Source organism: Nesoenas mayeri (genome assembly GCF_963082525.1).
Source record: "Nesoenas mayeri genome assembly, chromosome: 9".
NCBI lineage: Eukaryota > Metazoa > Chordata > Aves > Columbiformes > Columbidae > Nesoenas > Nesoenas mayeri.
In genome coordinates this window covers 182,297-207,178 of record NC_137557.1, presented here as the reverse complement: position 1 = coordinate 207,178, position 24,882 = coordinate 182,297, and the positions used below count along the sequence as shown (strand labels likewise).

General features: G+C 45.3%; 1 protein-coding gene across 1 annotated transcript; it reads left to right on the top strand.

The window, feature by feature from the left end:
* Positions 1–750: 750 nt before the first annotated feature.
* Positions 751–23,472, top strand: HLTF (helicase like transcription factor; the record flags this gene model as incomplete). The annotated part of the gene is made up of 24 exons (XM_080349664.1): positions 751–867; positions 1,447–1,613; positions 2,130–2,263; positions 3,198–3,295; positions 4,000–4,074; positions 4,230–4,421; positions 4,550–4,741; positions 5,452–5,500; positions 7,119–7,206; positions 7,896–7,975; positions 8,822–8,929; positions 9,121–9,197; positions 10,456–10,599; positions 11,417–11,555; positions 12,291–12,426; positions 12,694–12,873; positions 13,197–13,318; positions 14,526–14,704; positions 16,160–16,288; positions 17,978–18,090; positions 18,389–18,569; positions 22,001–22,081; positions 22,724–22,870; positions 23,350–23,472. The coding sequence occupies 24 exons, from the start codon at positions 751–753 to the stop codon at positions 23,470–23,472; spliced, it is 3,051 nt and encodes a 1,016-aa protein (XP_080205790.1).
* Between the last annotated feature and the right edge of the window lie 1,410 nt (positions 23,473–24,882).

Below are 24,882 nucleotides of genomic sequence, written 5' to 3'. Positions count from 1 at the left end.
ATCGGTTGATCTGCACAAGCGTGGCGTGCCTGGTCGCTGGGGCGGCGGGTCGGGGCGCAGAGTTCGCACTCGAGGTGCACAGGAGTTACCTGGCTGGCGACTGTAATAAAGTATCCATAACAGATGTCAAAGTGGGAAGGTAACCTTAGTAAATATGTAGGAAACAGCTGGTTTAGCATTTCAGCTTGTGTGGATGCAGGCATGAAGTTACACAGAGTTAATCAGTTACAAACAAGGTTTTTAGACGTTTTTATTACAGGAGAAAAAGTGGTGTTAGGAAAAGACATGGAAGTTTTGCTGTGCCAGGTATAATTGGAGATGTTAATAGATATGGAGAATCCCTAATGCTGTCGGCACAGATAATCCTGCGTGGGAAGGCAGCGGGGAGTGCACAAATTTAGTCACTTAAGTTGTGAACTGTTTATTGTAAGTGGCTTTAGCTGATTTATTTGGGATTAAAAAATGCCAAAGTTTTCTCCTAATAAAAAAGCCTTTTTAATGTGTCCAAGTAAATAGTATCTGAATGAAGTTGTATAACTGGGGTTTATAGGTAACCTTATATAAAGGGGTAAATAGATGAAAATGAAATAATAGTTCTGGGATTTTACTGTTATTATTATAGTCATTGTCCAGTATTTCACGCTTTGTCTTTCTGCCGAGATTCTGCAAGGGGATTCTCTCGGTGTAACATCTGCGGAGGAGAGAGAAACTACTCCCGTTTTCCTCGCCTGGTTTTGCTCCGGGGTTGGGATGGAAGACGCCCCGTCCGTGGGCGACGCTCCCGGAGCAGAGGACGACGCAGACCTGGGTATTTTGTATGGAACTTTGCGAGGAAGTGTCGTTGGATTACGATACTACACAGGGACTGTAAGTGCATGGTAAATTGTAAGGCAGAAGGAAAAGTTATCAGCTTCATAAAAAATACATTTAATTACATTTCAAAAATTCCTAAAACTTTTGCTCTAGTATAATTTTATTATTTTTTTCCCTAACTTGCTGTATTCAACATTTTTCATGGGAAGTATGTAATCTAAAACATTAATTCGGAATTTAATTAAGGTGGCGAGCTTTCAAATCTGGTTTAATTACTTGGTAGTTCTGCTCACCCACATAAGGCAAGTGAAAGTGACTTGAAACAAGAAATTACATGTGTCTTTGAACTGCTTACGTGGACACAAAGGGCTGTTTATTCCATTACAAAATATGTTGGCAGCTGAAGGGAGTTCTTACTCGGGAATACTTTTGAAATTGCTGACATCTGTGAGGTGGCTCATCTGTAATGCTTTTGGTATTGAATAAGTAGTAGGTTATTAGGCTGAACAGAATGCTCTAGCAAATTAATCTTTTAAGCTTCACAATATTTGAGTAAATGTATATTAGCTATTCTTGTAACTAACTTGCAACTAAACGCGTGTGTTGTGGTGTTTGTTTGTTTTGCTTTGTTAGGTTAATAACAATGAAATGGTTGCGCTTCAGCGAGAACCCAACAATCCTTACGATAAAAATGCAGTGAAAGTAAATAACGTGAACGGAGACCAGGTGGGCCATATAAAGAAAGAACTGGCAGCAGCTTTGGCAGGCATTATGGACAACAAACTAGCGTTAGTTGAAGGGTGAGTGTGAAGATTAAGCTTTTGGTTTCAGGAATATAAATAATGGAAACGTTTTTGTTGCTACACTAGCAAAGTCTGAATGCTATTTTTAAGTGTTGTGATTTGGTGGGAATGAGACAGCTTTTGGTAATATTATTAAAGCTTCATGTTTTCAGACATTGTTCGTTTGTTCAACTACTTGTGTGCAGTTCATTCTTTCCCATATATTATTTTGTGAGGTTATTTTAATTGCGATTTTTGTGTTCATTTATGCAGCTTAAAAATGATATATGTATCCCATATATGATAAAATGTATAGACACTAGCGAGAGGAAACCCTTAAATGTGGTTGTGGAACCCTTAACTGCATGTCGTGGTTTGTATGAAAGATTTATGCAGTATGTGTACTGACACCTATCTGGAACGTTCTGTGTATGGATGAAATAAGCACTCTGGAGTACCCTTTGAAGAAAAAACAAGGTTTATTTAAAAAAAAAAAGATGACTGCTTCAGGGTTTTTTTCCTGCTTGTTATCAGAGTTGTCCCTTATGGAGCAAAAAACGTGTTTACCATGCCTGTTCAGATGAGCTTTTGGGGAAAAGAGGAAAACAAGGAAGCAGTACTGGATCAGCTGAAAAGGCACGGGTTTAAATTGGCTCCTCCTCTGAAAGGTAAGTCTTGAATATTTGGGCTTTTTTCCTCCTTAAAATGTCCAGACTGAACTTGCGGCTGTTGGAAGGAATGTTTGAAGGCTTGGTCCTCATCAGAGTCTGGTCATTCACAAAACGGGTTTTTAACTTAGTTGGGAGATAATGCAGGGCCCACAGCTGTTAATTTTAAACTTCATAAGAAGTATGCTGCTGTGTCCTGTCTTCCATTACCTGCCAGCAATTGGAGAGACATTTGGTCAGTCTGGAAATGTACTCGTTTCTGTAAGTGCCTTAAAAATCCACGTTGACTCTGCATTTCTCCAGTCTTTAGTCTTTTTGTGGGGTTTTATGTGTGTGTTTTCTGGGGTTTTTTTAAGAAACAGGTTGGGCCCTTTCATATGGTGAGGGTTTCGGGGACAGTGCCGCTTTCTGAGAGCTGGGACGTATATTCCGCTGGTGAGGTGCGAGCGGGACGTGTTGGGCAGACGTGGCGCTGCGGAGCCACCGCGCACACAGGGCGCCCGGCACAGCCCTCAGGAGCGGGGTGCTGGAAAACAACCACTCAGGAGGGGCACGTCTGGTTCACATAGAGCTGGATTTCAGTTCTTACAGGTTCTATGGCACATAATTAACAGAAAAAGAGTTGGGAGTGAGAAAGCATTTTGCATTGTCAGTCATCGTACTGTTACCAAGTCATATTTCATGTAGTACAACAATTGTTAAGAAACATGGTTGACACGTCAAAGGATCCCAACCTGTAGCTTGTTGCCTGTGAGTCTTACGGAGCTTTGTGGGAAGTCTTTGGGGCCCGGTGGAAGCGCAGGGTAAGCAGGGCGGAGGATGCGCGGTACGGCGCGCGGCCTGGCCAGCGCTGCTCCCGCGAGCCGCAGGAGGGTCACACTGGGCAGTCGTGTTCTGTGGTGTTTCAAAATCTTATCTTTTTAATGGCAAGCAGGTTCAGAATGTGGGTTTGGATCGAAGTGGATTTCTGGGAAAGCTGGTCCAAGTTACAGAGCTCCGTTTCATGCTGCGGTGCAGTTGACACCTGAACAGGTTTGCATTTTGTACTTAAAACACCTGAAACTGGGAGTTTTAACAGTGGGGGCCTTGAACTTTTTAGTTAATAAAACAGTGCTTGTGAAATGGAAGGTTGTTGGGTTTTGTTTTGTTTTGTTTTCTAAACCACAGATGTCCTTTGCGGTCATCTGGAACTTTTGAGCTTTTTGATTTCCATACTGTCAGCAGACATTCCAGCTGTAACAGCCTTGAGTCCCATGTAGTGTGGGGAGGTTTTGTTTGTTCAATAATTTTTTTACGTTGCTGTGATGTGTTTTCTCTGTCTTAATGCTTTACCAGATAACAAGTATGTTAAGTTCTCAAATGAAAAGAAAATCAGACTTCCAGACTTGGCCCAGGTTGATACGTGAAGGGTTGGGTGGTGGTTTGGTTTTGCTTGTGCTTTTTGTTTGCTCTTTCAGGTTAGAGTGAGGTAGTTACTTTAGGGGTGTGGTATGAGGATGCGAATGTGTTCGGCCCTTCTCGGGCTCTTGCTTGTGTTGGCCTGCGTTTGCGCTGGTGGAACTAAACTGAACTTCTGTATAGCAGTAGCTGGCTAACAGACATATTCCAGCAAATCACATCTGAAGTGGTAGACCTATCTACACTGATTACTCTATGACAGGTAGTTGTAATTTAATAGGGTCATTGACTATTTAGTGAGGTAATTTTAATTGCGATTTTTGTGTTCATTTATGCAGCTTATAAGTGAATTTGACAAATTGTTTGAGGATCTGAAGGAAGATGATAAAACTCGTGAGATGGAAGGAGCAGAGGTACTTCTTACACTACAAACTGTTTTCTTTTAAAATTAAGCATATTTAGCTTGATTGGACACAGAATATGCTTGAATCATGAAAAAATTTGTTAGATACCAAATACAACGTTCCATTTTTGTATGCGAGCGGTGCGCAGCTGTCTCCGTTCGCAGGCGCTCGGCACCCCCTTGCTGCCGCACCAGAAGCAGGCGTTGACGTGGATGGTTTCGCGTGAGAACAGGAACAATTTGCCACCGTTTTGGGAAGAGAGAAGTGGCTTCTATTACAATACACTTACAAATTTTGCAGAAAAGGTGCGACCTCAAGACGTTCTTGGAGGAATACTGGCTGACGATATGGGACTGGTAGGAATGTTTGCCAAGCTTGTTTTTTTTTTTTATTTTTAAATACAGACTGTGTCTGCGTGTTTCTTGATTGATCATTTGGTTCATTTTAATCTGTGGAAAACGTGATGTTCTCTTCTGTTACGCAGGGTAAAACCCTGACTACGATTGCACTGATTCTCACGAATTTCCAGGATGGCAAACCTCTTCCTGTTGGGAAGGTCACAAGTGAGAACTTTCGTCAGGTGAGATGGTGTTGCTTCAGAGTGTGTAACTGGGCTGCAGGCTGTTATCTTAGGTGTGTACGCTTAAGTCTGCTCCAAGGAGGACCTTACAAAGGTGTAAACGTTTTATGAATTGTTAAGTTTCTTACCATTTGTCCTACAGGCAAGTGGTGACCACAGGAGTGGAAGTGGTGGTTATTTCTGGGAAGTGTTCATAGCTCCTGTGTGGTTTGGAGGGAGTGCCTGAAACAAGCAGAGGGTCTTGGTACACTAATAAATAGATCTGTGTTTATATTTTTGCCAAATACTTGAAGAGAGAGGGGGACACAACAGTTAGTGAACTAGCATCAGTGTGTGAGTTCTTCTTAGGTAGTGCAGTTCAAACGCTTTTTGCTTTCATTATGATAAAATTTTCAAGACTAGATAAGCTAAATGCTAGGATTAGGTGATTTATTATGCTGTATTCAGACTGGAGATTTTTTATCGTTTTACCATGCTTGTCTAAATTTAACAAAATAAGCTTTGTCTGTGACCTCGAATGTTAACTGGGAAGTGTTATCAGTGCGTTTTATTTCTAGGTCAGCCGTGTAGACTGAATTTCTCTCCTCTGCCTCTCAGTGGTTTCATTTCAACTCTGCATGTGGCTACTTGGAAAAAAAAATACTAAATTATAACTTTTTCAGCACCTTTAATTGACCGTCTTGCCACTGAGCACGTCTCGCATGTTTCAGAGCAGTAATTAACCACTTGTCAGATTAGTGTAATAAAGCTATTGGCATTTTTTCCAGTTGCTACACTAAACAATGAAAGTTTCTGTTCTTGAATAGGAATCTGGTACTAACAGCACGAGCAACGTTGGACGCGGACTGTGTGAAGGTGATGGCAAACTATGGAGTGTCAGTAATATCTGCATGATTGTCCGTGTTGTTACCTGGAGCACTCGGTGCCAACTTCACAAACTGCTGACGAACCGAGGGCCTCAGGGAGGTGTTAAAACACAACCCTTAAAGGTGTCTCTGACATACAAGGCAACTCGGTGCCCTGGCAGGAGGTTGCACCCTGCCAAGAAAGTGGTGACATTGAGCAAATGGCTCTGGGTTCCTTTTGCTTTCAGTTTTCCTTCCGTGTAGATAAAAAGAGAAGCACACATGCATCTGTTAGAATCTTGGTTTTATTAAACAGTAAACTTGATAGTTAAATTGTAATTAGGTTATTAAGTGTTAAGTAACTTTTAAAAAGTAATGAGCAAATGACAGGTATTTAGGATTTTATCATACCTGTAGTTTTCAGGTTGCATTGGGATAATTTGTAGATGGGTATAAAAATTATACTTGCTAGTATGGAGTGTAACTCCTCATGTCTCGAAATGCAAGAAGGAACGTGTGGGCCTTGAGGGCTTCTTGCCGTAACTGGCAAGGAATTTCAGCACGGCCGCCCGGCTGGTAGCGCAGGAGACACGGCAGGAGGGAGCAGCGCCGCGCGGGCGGCCTCGGGAGGCCGTTCTCACTGGTGCTCGGACGGGCACCGCGCGAGCTTTGGCGGGGTCAGTACGAGTGTCGCCAGGCGACCGGCACCTTGGCCAAGCTGGAACGCCTGGCAGCGTCCCAGATGTTGATGTTTTAACAAGGTTTGTTTGCAGCGGTAAGGAGTCTGTTTCTACTGAGTCGAAAAGCAATAATAGTGTCTATCAAGCACTTACACCCGCCTGACCCCCTTACTCATATTATCGTACATTAAATTGATACCTATTGCTTGAGTATTTGCAAGTTTTGCCATCCTCAGGGTTGTATTAGTAATTTCTTTTAATATAAAAAAAAGTTTAAAGTTTAAATTTGGAATTCAAGCATGAATTTACTTACCCGAGTTACAGCAGAACTTTCTGTGCAAGCACTATTGGTTCAGTTTGGTATCAGCTTTGTCCTGACGTGTTTTCTCTTTTTGCGTGTTTCTCATATGCTTTTATTGGCAGAACACGGTGGTGTTTGGTTCATTACTCAGTAGAAGACCGTAAAACAACCACAAAACAAACCAGCCAAACCAAACCACTCCCCACGTGTAGCTGTGGTGTGACCACATCTTTTCTGTTCATGTTACTGTTACTAATTTAGTTTTACACAATGTAGAAATTACTAATTAGTAACGTTTGACTCATAAAAAAAAACCCTGTACCATTTAGCATTTTCTATAGAACTTTACCCTTAATGTTGGTATACTACGCTTACATCTGGTTTTTCATCTGTTCTTGACAGTTTGGTTTTGACCACCCGCAATCTCAGTAGACGTTTTATGACTTTGTAAATATTTAAGATTGCTGTAAGAGTATTTTAAATTTTGTTTACGATTGCAGTATCAGTAGTACTTGTGCCATGTAGAACTAAGGTTGTTTTAAAGGAAGTTTGTAGGTGTTCTTTGTCAAGTTATGTGAGAGATGGTTTGAAAAGCAAGTGGAAGGCCACGTGTATTCTTCATAAATATCCATTTCTTCTTTATGAAGACTCTGGCAAGGTGATGGGCCCTGGTGCTTCTGGCATGAAGAAGTTCGATACTACTCCATTGAAAACCTCGAGTTGTCTTCCAGAAAGGTAGATACCCAGGATAATCTTTTTGTTTGTTTGCTGCATAGATTTTGAGTAAAAATAAAGTGGTACTCGGTTGTGATTAACCTTAACCTGAATGTGTTCCTGCTCCCCCTCACTTTGCAGCGTGCGATGCTCTGTTGTGTTTATGGTGTGTTCTCTATCCATGTTGCACTTTGCGGTGTGTTAAAAGAGCATTAGCTCATTTTGTGTGGCTTGTATGACTGTATGCTTGGATGTCCTCTTCAGTGTGAACGGTCTCTGGTGATAGCGGCGCGTGGCACCTGAAAATCCAGCTGTGGAGTGATCTCTGTCCAGGATCAGCTGGGTTTGCAGGCGCTTCGGGCAGAGGGGGTGAAGTTGTGACGCGTGGAATTTAAACCGTCCCACCACGGCAGCCGCCTCCTGTCATTGCTCTGAACGTCAGTAACGGCTGTGCCGAGCTGCGTGAGCATCGTCCACCCCGCAGCTCTGCGTTCTGTGCTCTCTCTTTTTCTGACCCTTCCAAAGGGGAAACATTCAAACCACAGTGGTAACGTAATTTGCAATATCAAGTTCATTTGCTTTATGCTCTTGAGATTTAATATGTAAGCTCCAGAAGCAGCAGAGTTTGGGTTTGTTGGTGGGTTTGGGGTTTGGTGTGGCTTGTTGTCTGGTTTGGTTTTTTCCTTTCTTTCTTAATGGTGATATTTTAGAGGTAAAGCCAAGAAGCGCAGACGCTCGGGCAGCGGCAGCTCGGGGCAGCCTGGGGAGCGGCCGCTGCGGCGAACTGGAAGTAAGTTGCAAGAATGATTTGTTTAGTCGGTTGCTGCGACACCCGGTGTCCTCCTTCCTAAAGCCAAACTGAACAGGATTTCTGTTTAACTGGAAAAGGAATTAAGTAAACTACTTATTTGTTTTAATTCAACCGAACCATTAAGCAGAAGGCTCTATAAATCGCTGCATGGGGAAGCAGTGCTTTAGCCCTAGGTGTGGTGGTTCGTTTCGTTAGCTGCACGAGTGGAGATGTGACAGGCTGTGAGCAGGTCAAACGGATGGCGAAAAATAGAACTGCTGAGATGTTTAGAATTTGACTGACTTGTTGTCAGGGCACTGGGGTGGGAAAACAAATGAGGAAAATAGTCAACCTTTCATAGTAAATACCTGAAATGCCATCACGAGGAGGGGAGAACACAGGACGTTTGTTGGACTAAGTGTCTTGCATGGAACATAACGAAGGGCTGCAGGTACTCTGGAGTGAGCAGTTCGGTTCAAGGTTAAAGTACTTGGAGTGAAACTTGTGCTACGGTATTTTTACGGGCTGCGGAGCCGCGTTCCCGTGAAGGTTCATCCCTGAGGCGTAAGGTGCGGTAGGACCGCGCACGCCTGTCGGAGCTCAGGGAGCCTCTGGACGCTGCTTTTAGCTGTGCGGTTTAGTTTCGGGTAATCCTCTGAGGAGCAGGGACTCGGAGCTGGTGGTCCCTACGGGCACCTTCCAGATCAAGATATTCTGCATTATTGTATTGGAGAAGAGAAGCGATTTGGTTAACAGGTTTGACTTTTATGAAATACGTCATAAAAATGAATGCACACATATGCTCTGCATGGTATGAAAAGTCTGTATCTGTCTGGCTTTTTGCAGCAGCTTCATGTGTGGAAGAAGATACAGGCTTTGCATCTGTCCTGTTCCCTTCGTCTGCTTGTCTAAAACAACAAACAAAGAGAAAAGGTAATGAAGGGATAAACAGATGTACTAATTTCTGAGTTTTTTGAAGCTGAAGTAGTAAACATTTGACTTATGTCGTTGTAAATGGCTTTGCTCAGTTTAAGAAATGCAGAAGGCACTTCAGGGAACCATAGATTTATTGAACTTCTACGGTGCTTTGGAGTGAACTGTTATGCCACTAAGTATGACTTGTATTTTCTCGGTTACTGCCGCAGCTGAGAATAACTGTTCAGCGGATGTCCCCAGAGCAACGCTGATTGTGTGTCCGCTGTCTGTCCTGAGCAACTGGATTGTAAGTGTTCAGTGTTATAATGTGTGAATGTGATACACGCTGGGCATGGTGCTGTAGGAATAGTACTCCCTGTAGTCTCTCCTTATAAAACAGAGCTGCTTTCACACGAGGTTTATCAGATAGAAATTCAAAACCTGGAGCAGAACCGTAGTGAGACGCGGCTCGCGGGCAGCGAGCTCCCGCGGGAAGGGGCAGGAGCAGGAGCAGGATCAGGATGAGGATCAGGATGAGGATCAGGATCAGGCTCCCTCCCCGCGCCACTCTGGAACTCGGGCGGTTGAACTCCTTGTGCCAGGCGGGGAGCGCGCGGGACTCGGGTCCCTCCTGCTCCTCACGATAAAACGTTATTGCGATTCATTGACCAGAGACGTTCGGGGCTCTGAGGGCGCAGGTCTGCGGGGGCTGATGGGCCATTCTGGCTCAGGCTATGCATCAGTTACTATTTTTGTTTGTTTGTTTTCGTGACATTTTGAATTAAATATTAAGGAAATTTTTTTTGAGTTATGGGTTTTTTTTAAGATTTTGCTGTTTGTCATTAGAACATTAATAAGAAAAGGAAGCAATTTTATCTTAGACTGTAGGTAAAATCATGTAATCATTAAAATGATATAATAGGGTAACACAAAAAACAAACAAAAAAGTACTTTTTTTGTTAATTTAAAACCAAATTAAGTATTTAAAAAGAAAACCTGTGAGTCCGCTGCTTCAGAAATCAAATCGTTGCTTTTTATTGGCTGTTGAGATTACTGCACATTTAGTGCTTCACGGAACAAACGTATGGAATATTAACACTGGTTTTAAAATGAATATTTGACAGTTGTGTTGTCATTTATGTTAAAACGTGAGTGATTAACCCAGCAAGAGGAAGCAGCTGTGAATCAGCAGTGGAACAATAAACAGAAGGTGAAGGCGGAGAATGGAAACGCGTAGCAGCTCTTCGGTCGGCGCGGGGGCAGCGGGTTTCGTCGCGTTACCCCTCAGGGTGTGCATTGGAACTGGGCAGGAGGCAGAGGCCGAGTTACCAAAACTGTGGCGCTGCCTCCGTCACTAATTACTGAGCCGACCGCTCTGGTCCCTCTTCTCACTGTGGGACAAAAGATACAACCCGAATTCCAAGGGCTTTTGTTGTGCGGGCGGGCGCGGAACGCCACAGAGCACGGAGGAGCTGGGTTTAGTTAAGGCAACTTGAAGGTTTTATTCCAACAATCATGTAGTAACACAGTATCTTTTGTATGACTTTTGACAACTTTTCTTTCAGGACCAGTTCGACCAACATATCCACCGAGATTTTCATGTAAATATTTATGTTTACTACGGTTCTGACCGTAACAAGGACCCATCAGTTCTTGCAGAACAAGACGTTGTACTGACAACATACAACATCTTAGCTACTGATTATGGTGTAAGTAAATGAGAAAAGGTGTTCTTTGAGGATGCTTTTCCATTCGAGACTCCTGGTGCTTGGGCTAATGATGGAAGAACATTCAGGTGCTGTCCTATAGGCAATCAAAAGGTTATAGCTGTAGGTTTGCTTTACATACTTTCTTACGGGTTTGCTGTGGTAACAAAGGCAGTTTTTTACTGATGCATTGCTCCTGTAGAGAAAGTTATTCAGCTGCAATTACGGCAGCTTAAGGAAGAGGCTTTTTAAGGACAGAAGCGGATGGCAAGTATGTAAATCTCCCCAAATCCCAGTGGCATGAGGCTCCCATTTCCTCCTTCCCCTGTCAAATTCAAATAATATGGAGCCTATAAAAACGTAATTCCATAGTTCTTGTTGAACATGGGCTGCAGCCAGTTATCTAATTGTATGAGATATATTTGTAAAGTGATGTTTTCATAGAAGTTTGAGCCATTTTATTAGTAAAAGCACGAAGCTTGCATCTTTGAATATAACATAAACTTTGAATTTGCTCTCTGGTTCATTTTCCATAACTCTGTCTTCGAAGCCTTCCTTATTTCCAGGCCTATCTGATTCTTGCTGTAGCTCATTCCTCATATTCAAGTATGAGAACACTGGTAACGTTTGCCAGCAATCACTAAACCTAAAGGAAGGAATGCTTCTTTCTTAGTTTTGCTCTTCTGTGCTGATAAGTAAACAACGTGCGAACAAATACTATCCATTATTAATTGTGGAATAGCATTTTGATATGTTGCTTAATCCAAGTTGCAAAAAACAAGTATTTTGAGTCAAAGGTTCAAAAATTACTGTGTTCCAGGTCAGAGATGGCAGCCCTTTACACAAAGTGAGGTGGCTGAGGATTGTGCTGGATGAGGGGCACACCATCCGCAATCCCAGCGCTCAGCAGACGAAAGCTGCGCTGGGTCTGCAGGGACACAGGAGATGGGTGCTCACAGGTGCGGGACGCGCCGGGGACGCGCAGCGCCGCGTGCCCGCTGCGGCTTTCTCTGAGTGCTGGCTCGTGTCTGTGTCAGGTTCATTTGGAACGTGCTTGAACTTGTTTTTGAGCGGTGATGTACGTGTGTCTTCTTTGGGCAGTTTTTGGTTGGTTTTCTTCGTTGTGTGGGTTGTGGTTTCTTTGGTGGTGTTTGTTTGCTGGAATTCTTTGGTTTTATTCAGTTTTTAGACACAAATTTTGAAAGAACTTCATAGGCGGGGTTTGGTGGGAGTGCAGGTGAAAGGGACGTGTTTCTGAGCTGGCGTCTTACGTCTAGTTAGAAGCTCACCCCGTTGTGTACTTACCTGAACCTCAGTAGCTTTTTGAAATGTCGTAGTCATTAAAAGCTGCCAGGAAGTGTGCAAGCGTGTGATCCTGCGGTGTAATTTAAACATCGCGGTGTAACCACCACTGGTGAAGCTGAATTGGGAAGACAGCATCCAAGTCTCCCTCGCACAGAGAGATGCAGTTTTCTTACTCTTCTGTATTTCACTGTTTTGTAATACTGAAATTTAAAAAAATATGTATTATACTTAATGACACATCAAGCTAGTCATGAGCGGCCTTGTCCGTGCACTGAGGTTTGGAGAAAGCACGGAGTGTTCACTTTGACTAAAAATGTGTTTGGTTTTTTTGGGGGTGGGGGGCTGAGCTTTTTTGCGGTTTTACGGTTTTTGGTTTGTTTCCTGTGCAGGCACTCCTATTCAGAATTCTGTGAAGGATTTGTGGTCTCTCATTTCCTTCCTAAAACTGAAGCCTTTCGCGGATCAGGAGTGGTGGCGCAGGACGATCCAGCGCCCGGTCGTGCTGGGAGCTCCGGGAGGACTCGGGTACGGGCGTCCCGAGCGCGTTTGGGCGAGGGCGGCCGGCACCGCTCGCGCAACGCGGAGAATTAGTTTTGCGTGTTTAAATTGAAATGCACGTCGTTAGTTCTTAGTTCAAATTAATAAACATCAAATAATTCAAATTATTTAATATGTCAGATGAATTGTATTGTACTACTGGGCTTGGATTTCGTACAGAACAAGCATTTATGTGATAAAATGGAAAAACAAACAAGCCCAGCTGGGTATTATATTGTTTATGTGTATTTTTAGGCGCTTACAGTGTCTGATAAGGAGTATTACCCTTAGAAGAACTAAAACAAGTAAAGTTAAAGGAAAACCCGTTTTGGAGTTACCAGAACGTAAAGTTCTTATTCAGCATGTGACGCTGACCGAGGAAGAGAGACGGATCTACGAGTCCGTGAAGAAGGAAGGCAAAGCTGCTGTCAGCAGGTGAGCCAGGGGCTCGCGTGGTCCTGAAGGCTGAAGGCACAAGCTTGTGTTTGGAAGCTGTATATTTGAAGTTCTGTCTTGTGAGAAACAAAGAAATACCAGATAGGCAAAGAGTGGCCTTAAAAGCATTGTCACCACTGTTAGCATTTCTTCTAGTAGATTGTGCTATTGGTAGCATCGCGTACCTTGTTAAAGAGGATTTGAGAAATACATTCAGCAGAGAAGTTAAAAACCTGGACATCATTGCACCAGCTGAAGTTGATCCCTAATGTCGTCCGTTGTTCAGGCTCCAGCATTTCGCACTAACGATGAACTCCCCGCAGGTTTCTCAGTGAGGGGACCGTTCTGGCTCACTACGCCGACGTCCTGGGCGTCCTGCTCAGACTGAGGCAGCTCTGTTGTCACCCTCGTCTTTGTATAGACACGGCTTCTGGTCTTTCGGCGGGTGAGTGGATGCGATTGGTTCCTCTGTTTCTAAAAAGAGCACCTGCACTTCGTGTTCCAGAACAGAAAAACATTGGTGTTTTCCAGGCTTTCCAGCTTCAGCCTTCCTCTTTTCAGCTTGGATTAATCAACTTTCAGCTTTGTTACCTTTATTTTTTTGGTGCTATAATATGTTTGAATATGCTTAAGAAGTGGGTGCTTGAGCTTATACTGAGATATGAGTGAAAGCAATGACATATGAGTAGTTGGGAAGGCTAGAAGCAGGAGTAGATAAGCTTTGGTAGCCCGTACAGAAATGACCCAGGAGGAGCTCTGCAGAGCTAGATGCAGAAGGCTTGTAGAAAGCAATGCGTCTGTTGTAATGGTTCACAGACGTGCTTTCACAGCAAATTCTTCCTTTGCCTCGAGAGAGAAGACGTGGGGGAGCTTTGGGGAGCAGCGCGTGGATGGGTCACCGCGTCGGCAGAGCCGGTGGCGTTGTTGAGCCGTAAGGGAGGGCGAGCACGGAGGATGGAGTGGAGTCCTAGTTTTGGCCAGCCAGAACTGTACGGCTGCATAGTGGATTTTATGTATTTATTTCAGAAGCAACTGTAGTCTGTCTGAAATACTCTCAATTTGAGAATTCCCAGATTTACTATTTTGAAAAATCTTATTTTGAGATGCCATTGATATAGGTTTGATTTTTCCAGGAAACTAAAAGACCAGTGAGATATGGTCAGAACCCTTTTAAGAAGGTTTTCATTTATCTTCCTGAAAACTATAGGATGGAGAAGTGATTGGATAATTGTTCAGAAATTATTTATAAATTAATTAGTAACTAGTAAGTATTATTTGAATTTTTGTACTTAAAAAATAAAGCAACCATAACTATAAGTAGTGTCGCCTCTGTAGTATTGTTCTACTTGAACAGCTGATATATGACAATTGCTCATTCCCATTAGGAATTTTGTTGCACGTATACTTGTCACTGAGCACACAACCGGTGTTCTTTGAGTTCTAACTGCCATTTTCTCCAAGTAAGGTTACTCTTCATATGTTTTGAAACAGGAGGTTGGAACGTTATGTAGTATTTGGCAGCTTGTGGTTTTATACATTGTAGGCTGTATCCTGTCCTATTGCATTTTGATCAGTGGAACCGTGTTATGTGGCAGCTCTGACCATGTCCTGTATGGAAATCCCTGGTTTTAAGTGTCTTTCTGTATTTGCAGATAATAAAACTCCTGAAGAACTGCGTGAGACATTAGTGAGCAAAATGAAGTTGGTTCTGAGCTCTGGTTCAGATGAGGAATGTGCCGTTTGCTTGGAATCGCTGACGTGTCCCGTGATAACGCGCTGTGCGCATGTGTTTTGTAAGCCGTGTATTTTTGAAGTCATCAGAGGTGAACAGGTTGGTTGTTCTGTGGTCACAGGTAACTTAATAGCTATTCAAAAGAATTAACTGGTATCATCAGAGGGCCGCGTAGCTGTTGTTCTTTTAAATCACAAATGGGGAACAGTGTAAGCCTGGTTATCAGCTGGGTTACAGTAGCTCTTGGCCTGCAGTCAAACCACAGAGGGAGTAGCTGTCAAACCGAACAGAGTGAAGGTCCATCAGTATTTTCAAAGACCTTTTCCCTTGTTGTCGCCTTCCTTTGGCCCCCGGGCAGGAGCGGTGGCGTGGTTGGGTGGGGGTTTGGCGTGATTGACGTGATTGGCGGCGCTGGGCGCCTCCACAGCGCTGGGTGCCCCTTCGCCGCGTGCGTGACGTGACGCGTGCGAACGTCCAGAGCTGTGCTGTGCAGATGCGCTGTTGACCAAACTGTCTGCTCTGCGGGTGAAGCTGACAGCCCTCCGCGGTGAACAGCGGCCGTGCTAGGGGGCATCTTCGTGGCCCTTCTCCGCACTCTGGAATAAGCTTGCGGATGAGCATTTTTGATGGTTTGCTCTTGTTTTCAGTTGCAGTTCTAAATTGGAGAAGTGGTGCAGAGAGACCTGAGCCTTTTATTTAAAAAAATAAAGCGTGAGCACTGTTAGGATTCTTTTCCCAGAAAGCTTTTTCAGATTTATTAGAATCTATGTATTGTGTCTCCTCATTGAGGATTGTTGGATTGCTGCCAGATCAAGAACAGTTAATTTGTAACTATGTTTTGGAGACTGTTATTTCAGATTTGTGTTGAGATTCTGTCTCTCTGTATGTTTCCTGCTGCAACAAATTCACGTATGCAGACCGCGGCTGCCCAGCCTCTCTAAACTGGCTAAAGGTTTGCTCCTGATTAGCAGCCCCCAGTATTCATCTGTTTTGTGAGGCCTTATCTAGAGTCTGCTTCAGAGAAAAAGCTTTTGGTGTTAAATTATGTCTCATTTCTCATGTCTGTTGGGGAACAAGAGAAGATACCCCGTGTCTGGCCCTGACAAAGCATATTTTATCAGACTGCTGTTATTGCTGTGCAGGCTTTGAAGAGAAAGGGTAAAAGGTCATTCATTGTGTGACTAAGAAAGATCTTGTCTTTGAAAGATGCTTTATTTTTCTGACATTTTAAATAGCCCAAATAGCTGCTTGCTTTTAAATGTTGAGCTGCGTACTTCAAGTGTAAGTCTGTTCAGAAAGAAGACCACGTCTAAGGAAGGCTGTTCAGAAAGCACGCAGCGTTTATGTCATCCTGATGTTCTCACAAATACAATGTTTTGTCATGTCAGAAATGACGAAGCGGTGTGTTACAAGAATGAATGTACTCCTCGAGCGTTGTGTCGCTGCCAGTACAGCAGTTTCATAAAAGGTGCTCTGCACATGTGATCTTCAGTACTCACTATAAATAATCTGATTTAATATCTTTCTTCTAATGCTGTTTGTGCTTTCTTGCAGCCAAAGGCCAAATGCCCTCTCTGTAGGAATGAGCTGCGAGCGGAGGACTTGGTGCAGTGTCCCCAGGAAGAGGACGCAGACTCCAGCGACGGGAAGAAGCCTGATCAGGAGTGGACGCCCAGTTCAAAGGTGCGTTCCGTTGTGCTCACGCAGCTTTCGTTGTGGTTTTGTAGAGCAGTCTCTGGAATTCCTATGTAAATATGCTGAACATACTTTACGTATGCATAACGTATGTGAAATTTTTATTGAAAAGTGCGCACAGTGTGTTTAGCAAGCGCAGGAGAAAAGGCCTCGTACAATCTCATCACAGATCTTGAGCAGGGAAGCCAGACCAGAGGAGCACTAGTTGTAACTCGGTGCTGATCACTGTGCAGCACGTAGAGGTGAAGTAACTAAATACAACCTTCAGTACAGAGCTGTGGCTTTGCGTTTTGTTTCTGAAGATAAAGTAGTTCTATAACTACCAAAACTAGTCAGCTCTTAATTTACTTTTGGAAACTAAAAATCTAAATAAATCTTGCTTTCTTAACATTTGCCTAAAGAATATACTGCTCTGGAGGTGAAAACTAAATGGGCCCATCATAGATTCAATATAACACTTGTCAGATAAACTAGTGCGGTGTTTTTATTTTCCTTTGCAGATGTTTCTCGAGGTCTGCACGTTGCTTTTGGCCTCACCTTCCTTCTGCTTTCGCTGCCAGAAATTAAACCTGCCTGCTCATACTTTGACCTCTTTGTTTGGAGATTGCTTTTCTGAAACGTTAGATTTTTAACTTTAATTTGTAATTAAGTTATTGTTCTTTCAAATGTTCATTGTAAATTTATTCACTGAAAAATATCCGGTGGAAATCTGAGAACTCTTTCAGACGTGGAGCTCTAGAATAGATAGATTTGATTTATTTTTTAACCTGGTGCGGTGACTTGTGTTCTCCGATGAGTGGTTCTGTAGCTCTCCATAGCTACACCGTACCTGAGGAAACCGGCGGTGCCGTTCTGCCTCCGGTGCGGTTCCCCGCTCCTCTGTTCCCGTGTCTCTAGTGCCTCGTCCCCTTGTCACACCCAGCGCAGGGGCTCGTGCGGCTTCTTTGCCAGAACGTTGCCGAGGGAAGCCTGTCGGGCTCTGGTGCTGGGGCAGGGAGCGCCGCCCGCGCCCCCGCCTGGCCCGCGCCCCCGCCTGGCCCGCGCCCCCGCCTGGCCCGCGCCCCCGCCTGGCCCGCACCCCCGCCTGGCCCGCGCCCCCGCCTGGCCCGCGCCCCGCCTGGCCCGCGCCTCTGCCTGGCCCGCGCCCCACCTGGCCCGCGCCCCCAGTCCGCGCCCCCAGCCCGCGCCCTGCCTGGCCCGCGCCCCCAGCCCGCGCCCCGCCTGGCCCGCGCCTCCGCCTGGCCCGCGCCTCCGCCTGGCCCGCGCCCCGCCTGGCCCGCGCCCCGCCTGGCCCGCGCCCCGCCTGGCCCGCGCCCCGCCTGGCCCGCGCCCCGCCTGGCCCGCGCCCCGCCTGGCCCGCGCCCCTGCCTGGCCCGAACCCCTGGCCCGCGCCCCCACCTCGCCTGCGCCTCTCGCTGTGGCTCTCGGGGAGTGTGTCTGGAAAACGGTTGTGGATCCTCTTCCCGAAAGCGCCGTCAGTCCCCCTGCAGTTTATGACCAATAAAAGTGCTCAATGCTTTGTTTCCTTTGGAAACTGAAATAAACCCTACCCACAGAATTTAAGATTAGTTCGTTTTAAAGGTGATTTCTCGATTGATGTGGACTTTGTCAAAGCACCTGAGGAAGGGGAATCTAACTGAGGGAGATTAAGCTGCTTAAATCCTCGTTTGATTTCAGATAAACGCGCTCATGCATGCGTTGATAGAGCTACAGAGGGATGATCCAGCTGCTAAGTGTCTGGTCGTTTCTCAGTTCACAGCTTTCCTGTCGCTGATAGAAAATCCCCTGAGGTAAGTAGAACTACTGCAGTTTTTAATAAACACATGCTTTTACAGTGTTGTAGAAAGATCTCTCAAAGAATATAATATCCTTTGAGTTTTAGAACTTCAGGGGAGGAACAAATTACTTAAATACTTTGTTTAGTGGGATAAAGCCATGGATCTCATTATTGTTATTTTTAATGTATCACCTGTTAAATGCAGAATTCTAAATATGCAATTCAAATGAAGAGATCCTTATTTCAATGTCATTTTCAATGTCTTTTGTCATAGAAAATGGATTGTTAAGTTGAACACTTTTACTTTTCAGAGAATCGGGGTTTGCCTTCACTCGTTTGGATGGGTCAATGACGCAGAAGAAAAGAGCAGAAGCAATTCAGTGTTTCCAGAGCAGCCGAGCAGGATCCCCGACTGTCATGCTTTTGTCTCTGAAAGCAGGTGGAGTTGGATTAAACCTGACAGCGGCTTCCCGAGTGTTTTTAATGGATCCTGTGAGTAACGGGTTGTTCATAATGGTCTGGCTCGCGCTGGGTGCAGCTCCGCGGCGTTTGCTGCGGGTGGGAGGAGAGCCCTCTGGGCGCGCAGCGCTGCTCCGCTGGCTCAGCGTCCCTTCGGGGCGAACGGGGCTGTTCCTCCTTCGTTTCCCTGCGTGTTTCTGTTTTAACACAGTATTTCGTGCTGGCCGTTTATTTACTGTGAGTGAAAAGAATGTGGGCAGTACTGTTAAGAAATAGATGTGACACCTTACAGTGCGGTATTTAGTATCTGTTCCTTTATTTCTTTCTCCTTTTGTCTGATAATTTTGAATGTGGTTTTCTGTTTGTTCTGTTTAATAACTTCAAAAGCCATAAAATGGGATTTCAGGGACAGGATATGTTTTCGGTGTTATAATGCAGTGCTTCACTGCTCTGATCTCTTATTTTTGTGAATTTATAAATAAAGACAGTAGTTTGAGGTTACCTTTTGTGAGAAAGATGGTGATAGCTACATTTAGGAAGATTTTCCTTTCATTAAAGCACTCAGGAATGCAGAGTTGTTTGTAAGGAGTACAAATGTAAATTTATTGATAGCAAAATGGTATTCTTAACAGAACTGGCTCTCGTCTTGTTGTCATTGTACAAAATGGAAGTTTTTCTGTTCACTTCCTCCTTTCCGCACTATTTACTCTCTGTTCTCATGTCGGAGTTTTTTGGGAGTTGGAAACTGTGACAAATTCTGCAGTTTGTGCACTTGAAAACAAAACCAAAGTAAATGAAAATAATAGTGTAGCTTTGGACTTGGGCATCTAGTAACACCAAGGGTAAAGAAGGAGCACTAGTCTGGACATCAGGTTGGTGGTGATAACTGCATGAAGACAAAGGCGATCTACGTAATCAACTACAGGGATTCAATATGAGTGAGAGTGTGGAGAAGTTGCCTTGGAAAAAGGTTTTTCATTAATTGCGATACATCTTCGAGTGTTCCTGTGTGTATTGTTGCATTGAATAGGCCAGTTGGAAGGGACCTACACCACCACCCAGTCCAACTGCTTCATTTGCTGGGGAGATAATTAATGAGGTATAATGCGCACACTGTCCTGCGGCAAGCGGCTGTAAGGACGTAAGCCAAGCCTTGTTAGCACTGAGTCATCCTCGGTTTATAGTCGTGTCTCAGAAACCAGAGCCCAGTGTAACTACAGCCTTTGTGCACCATGGAACAACTTCTCGTGCTGCTGGTGCCCGTTTGTGGTGCTGACCACCCCAGGGGCACTGCTTTACTTCTTAGCATCTCACCCCTGAGTGTTCAGTCATGCATTAGCATTCCTTGCATTGAATTCACAGCAATAATAGGATTCAAGAAGCAGAAATACCTCTGGAGCCAGTGGAGTAGCTGTTTTTTCTACTCAAATTCTGTGGATTTGCTGTAGAACTGTAGCTTGGAGGTCTGCATTCTTTCTCTTGAGAGCTGTTCTACCACGGTGCAAGGGAGGAACGTTTATCCAACCATAGACTCCTTTCTTCCCTTTTTAATGTTTGTTTGTTTAAATACAGTCATATCTGTTGAATTCTCACCTTTAGGAAGAAATACAAACCTTTAATGTGAGAGTATCACAAGTATACAGATGTTTCTCTGAGGTTCAAGTTTCTTCATGTTTTCCCATGTAAAATATAGTACCCTTTGTATGGGATGTTGCAGAAACGCAAAGAGGTATCGCGGTTCAGTTTTCCTTGGCTGGACTGATAGGAGAGTGAGAGTAGTGCCCTCCGGTCCTCCTCGGCTCCCGCAGAGGCAGAGCGGCACGTGCCTGTGCGCGTGTGCCCAGGTCTTTCCTCAGCATGTCGCCCTGTTGGCACGGTCGCGTTAGCGTTAGCGCGGTTTGCTGCACGTGGCACGTTAGCGTTAGCGCGGTTTGCTGCACGTGGCACGGTCGCGTTAGCGCGGTTTGCTGCACGTGGCACGGTCGCGTTAGCGTTAGCGCGGTTTGCTGCGCGTGGCACGTTAGCGTTAGCGCCGTTTGCTGCGCGTGGCACGGTCGCGTTAGAGCCGTTTGCTGCGCGTGGCGCGTTAGCGTTAGCGCCGTTTGCTGCGCGTGGCACGTTAGCGTTAGCGCGGTTTGCTGCACGTGGCACGTTAGCGTTAGCGCCGTTTGCTGCACGTGGCACGGTCGCGTTAGAGCCATTTGCTGCACGTGGCACGGTCGCGTTAGCGTTAGAGCCGTTTGCTGCACGTGGCACGGTCGCGTTAGCGTTAGAGCCGTTTGCTGCGCGTGGCACGGTCGCGTTGGCGTTAGCGCGGTTTGCTGCACGTGGCACGGTCGCGTTAGCGCCGTTTGCTGCGCGTGGCACGGTCGCGTTAGCGTTAGCGCCGTTTGCTGCGCGTGGCGCGTTAGCGTTAGCGCGGTTTGCTGCACGTGGCACGGTCGCGTTAGCGTTAGAGCCGTTTGCTGCACGTGGCACGGTCGCGTTAGCGTTGGCGCGATTTGCTGCGCGTGGCACGTTAGCGTTAGCGCGGTTTGCTGCGCGTGGCACAGTCGCGTTAGCGTTAGCGCGGTTTGCTGCGCGTGGCACGGTCGCGTTAGCGTTAGCGCCGTTTGCTGCACGTGGCTGGCCAGCAATGCTCACGTTGCCGTGGCAGAGCAGCCGTTGGCTGCACTTGTGCGTCCCGCCTTGGACTGCAGAAGCAAGGCTCGTTTGGCTTTCACCTTGCAGCCTCACGTCGTTAGTGGGTTTACGCACCAGAGGTTCTGAAGAGTCTAAAAGTATTTTATTTTGTGCCAGCCTAGTGCTGTTTTCCCTCGTTCCGTAGAAGGGAGTCATTAGGAGCCCCTGTGTAACTTCCCGTATGTGGGTGACACAGCAAGGTGAACCTGTTGCACGAGACTTGATTACAGGCAGAACATGATTATGCTTTAGGTAGATTTAAATATCCATTCTGTGGGGACTGGTAGTACTTTACCTTTACCTGCAGAACATAGACTTGGCATTTCACAAATCCTTATATTTAGTTGTGTATCCCAAGCATAACTAGGAACGCTACCACCCTGAGGTCAGCAGGGGTTTTAGCCCGTGGAGGTCACATCCTCCGCTGGTGGCAGCGCGCGTCCCGACCTGGTCTGCTGACACCTGCCCGTGTCCCGCTGGTTCAGATTTTGCTATCAGGAAACGGTCCCTGAGGCAGTTAGTGTATGCAATGTTTATTTCAGAATTAAAATGATGTCTCCTGGACGCCTAACAAAGTTAGTTTTTAAAGCATTTACCTGAAGTTCTGCTTGTTATGCACATATAACCAGAAGTTCTCAAAGCCCTCTTTGCAGCAGGACACTTAGGGAGCGCGACACCAGGCTGGAGTCACGAGCCCGCGGTGCTTGTTCCGGAGCTGGGGGCGCGGTAGCTGCGGTTCCCCGCGCCTGCGGGGGCTGTTTAACGTGTGCGTTGTCTGGCAGGCCTGGAACCCGGCTGCGGAGGAGCAGTGCTTCGACCGGTGCCACCGGCTGGGCCAGAACCGGGCAGTCGTTATTACCAAGGTGAGGTGAGAGATGGTCCGTTTGAACAGTTTTCTGCTTATGAGTAAATAAATAATTTTCCAAGAAGCTTTACTGTATTTTTAAAAGGATTGTGACAACATATGTCTCACCAGTTAACTCAAATTGTGTATGAAGTTTCAAGTGTGGGCTTTTGATTGTGAGATTTTAGTAAATGTAACGTACCTCCTGCACAATAGCGACTGTGACAGAGAGATGTCCCCGTGGAGCTCTTGGCCGTGACCGGGATGGGCGGCGCTGCTGCTGCTGCCACCGCGGCTGCTGCAGTTTGTGCTGAGGGCGCGTGGAGCTGCAGGGGAGCGGCCGCTCTGTCCCCTTAAAGCTGGGGACAGGTTCCTTCTAATACAAGTACCAAAGAAGGGCGGGATTCTTCCAGTAGGCGTTGCAAAAAATTACAGTGCCAAACCTTGTCTTCCATCTGCTTTATAGCCCTTCCCTCTTGTGTTTTCTTTACAAAGTAATAACAAAATAATGTAACTGTGCTTTACGATACTCTGGTTTTTAACTTTTTTTTTCCCTGAAATACCTAGATTTCTTATCCTAAAGTTATAATTTAAAAAAAATAAATAGATAAAACCAAAACACCACCAACCTTCATCTCAGTGGGGCTTTTCTGTATTTCAGTTCATTGTGAAGGATTCAGTGGAGGAAAATATGCTGAGAATTCAGAACAAGAAGAGGGAACTTGCAACAGGAGCCTTTGCTACCACAAAGCCTTCAGCAAAGGAAGTAAAACAAACCAAAATTAATGAAATTAAGGCTCTAATTGATGTATAGCTTGTGGTATTTTCAGTTGATAATGTATTTTATATTTTAGTTAATGTTGCTCATCAAGTTATGTCTCATGCAAAGAGTTTTGCTGTCTTTGTGGTCAAAACATAGATGCTTCAAATAAATTGTGAAAACTAATTAGCTCCTAAATGTTAATTTAGAAATGCACTACCTCGTCTTGCATTGCTGAAGTCTTCATTTCTTCAAAATGTTGCTTATTATGTACAACGCTTAAGAATACATAAAATCGCTCGAAACAGAAGTGCATGTTCACGCACTTTAACTTGCAAGAACTTAATCTCTTCTTAGAGATGAAAAGGTAACAAGTAAATATTGTTTTGTCCTTCAGACAAAACCCTGAAAAAAACAATTAGATTAATGTTTCAATCTCAGTGTTTCCTGAGAACCGAGCGGATCACGTGGGTTGTTTTCCAGATGGTGGTCAGTGACCATTTCACAAGGAATTCTGACTGCCGCAGGTTGTGTTCGAAATGGTGTTCGGTTCAGGTGTGAGGGTGTGTTCTGTTTCGGAACGGCGCAGCAGGGAGCTGCTCTGCCCACCGGGTCCCGAGCTGCTCACCGTGGAGCACCTCAAGTTGTGAAACACTTCCTTTTAATATTTTACTTCCCTTAAACAGGATTCCACTGACCTTTGTAAAAGTAAAGGCTTGGTGATTTGGATAAAAGGCTAGAATTGCAGGCCTGTATTGATAATATGCTTCCTAGTAATTTCTGGACACACCTGGAACAATATGACTGCGCTACATAGAGTGTGACCCACTTGTCAGTGAATCAGTAGCCCTCGCAAAATAAATTAAAGCAAACAAATGATTGTAAGAGCTGCAGCTTTCTGGCAGCCCTCCCGCACTGCCGAGCGCCCCTCGGTCCCGCGCGTGTGTCTTAATGCGAAGTCTGTGTGCCTCTTGATTGATGGAGGAGGAATTTGGTAAACGACTCATGCTCATGTCCTGCAAAGTAATAAATAGCACTGAAGAATGTCAGTTCAGTATTAATTGAGTGTTCTTTCCATGGACTCAGGTTTTCTCAGCGCCGCGTTCCCTGTGACAGAACTGGAGGCGGAGGCTGCCGCGTTCAGGCCCTGTTTAGATTCTATAGTTAGATCAGGAAGTGTATTTGGCAGCAGAGAAATGGAATCTGATTGGCTTCTATTGCCGTTCACCTGTTCCTGTGTCTTAGAACACCAGGCCGCTGGTTATAAGATGAATTGCAAACATAGGAAATGGAAAAGGACTGAGAAATAAAGGCAAGCTGTCTGATGAGTGGGGAAACAGCGAGCCGGCGCGAGGAGCGAGAAGGGAGTTCATCGTGTGTAACCGGACAAGCCGATGCGGCTTCTGCAGAGCCAGATTTAGCTGTGGAGAGAAGCGCGTTTAAGTCTGTTAGAGAAACAATTAAAACATAACCGATGGAAGACGGCGTGAACTCCAGTAACTAGCTGTCCCTGGAAAGTTCACAAAAGAAAAACCAGAGATACAGCCGATAACTTTTTTCATAGAGTTTATGTAAGCTAAACTTTCTTGGGTTTTTCTGGTTTGGATTCTGGTGTTTAGAGAGAGGCTGGAGAAAGAATTCCGGGTTACGAATGAGATTTTGCTTTGTGTCGTTCTTTCCGTTTTCCAGGTTAAATTCCACAAGGAAGAGCCCATTCCAGCGGCCAGTCCAGCTGCATCATTGCTGTGTTAAAATGCGCTGATGCTTTGTGCAGTGGCTGAGTTATGGCTATGAACAGAATTACTAGTATCATTTTTGCTCTACTAGTGGATGGTTTCCGTGTTCCAAAGCCAAAGAACAGCTTCCTGCAGTAAGTACTGAGCTGTGCGGGTGGTTGAGGTCTCTCCCAAGCAAGCTATTAACGTATCCGAGAGCAGCTGAGGGTCAGCGAGCAGCGCAGCCCTGTCGGCACTGATGGAGCCGTGCAGCTCTCGGTGGTTAAGCCCGCGGTGCTCTGGCTGGTGACCTGTCGGTGCTCCGTGGCCACGGCTGTTCTCGTT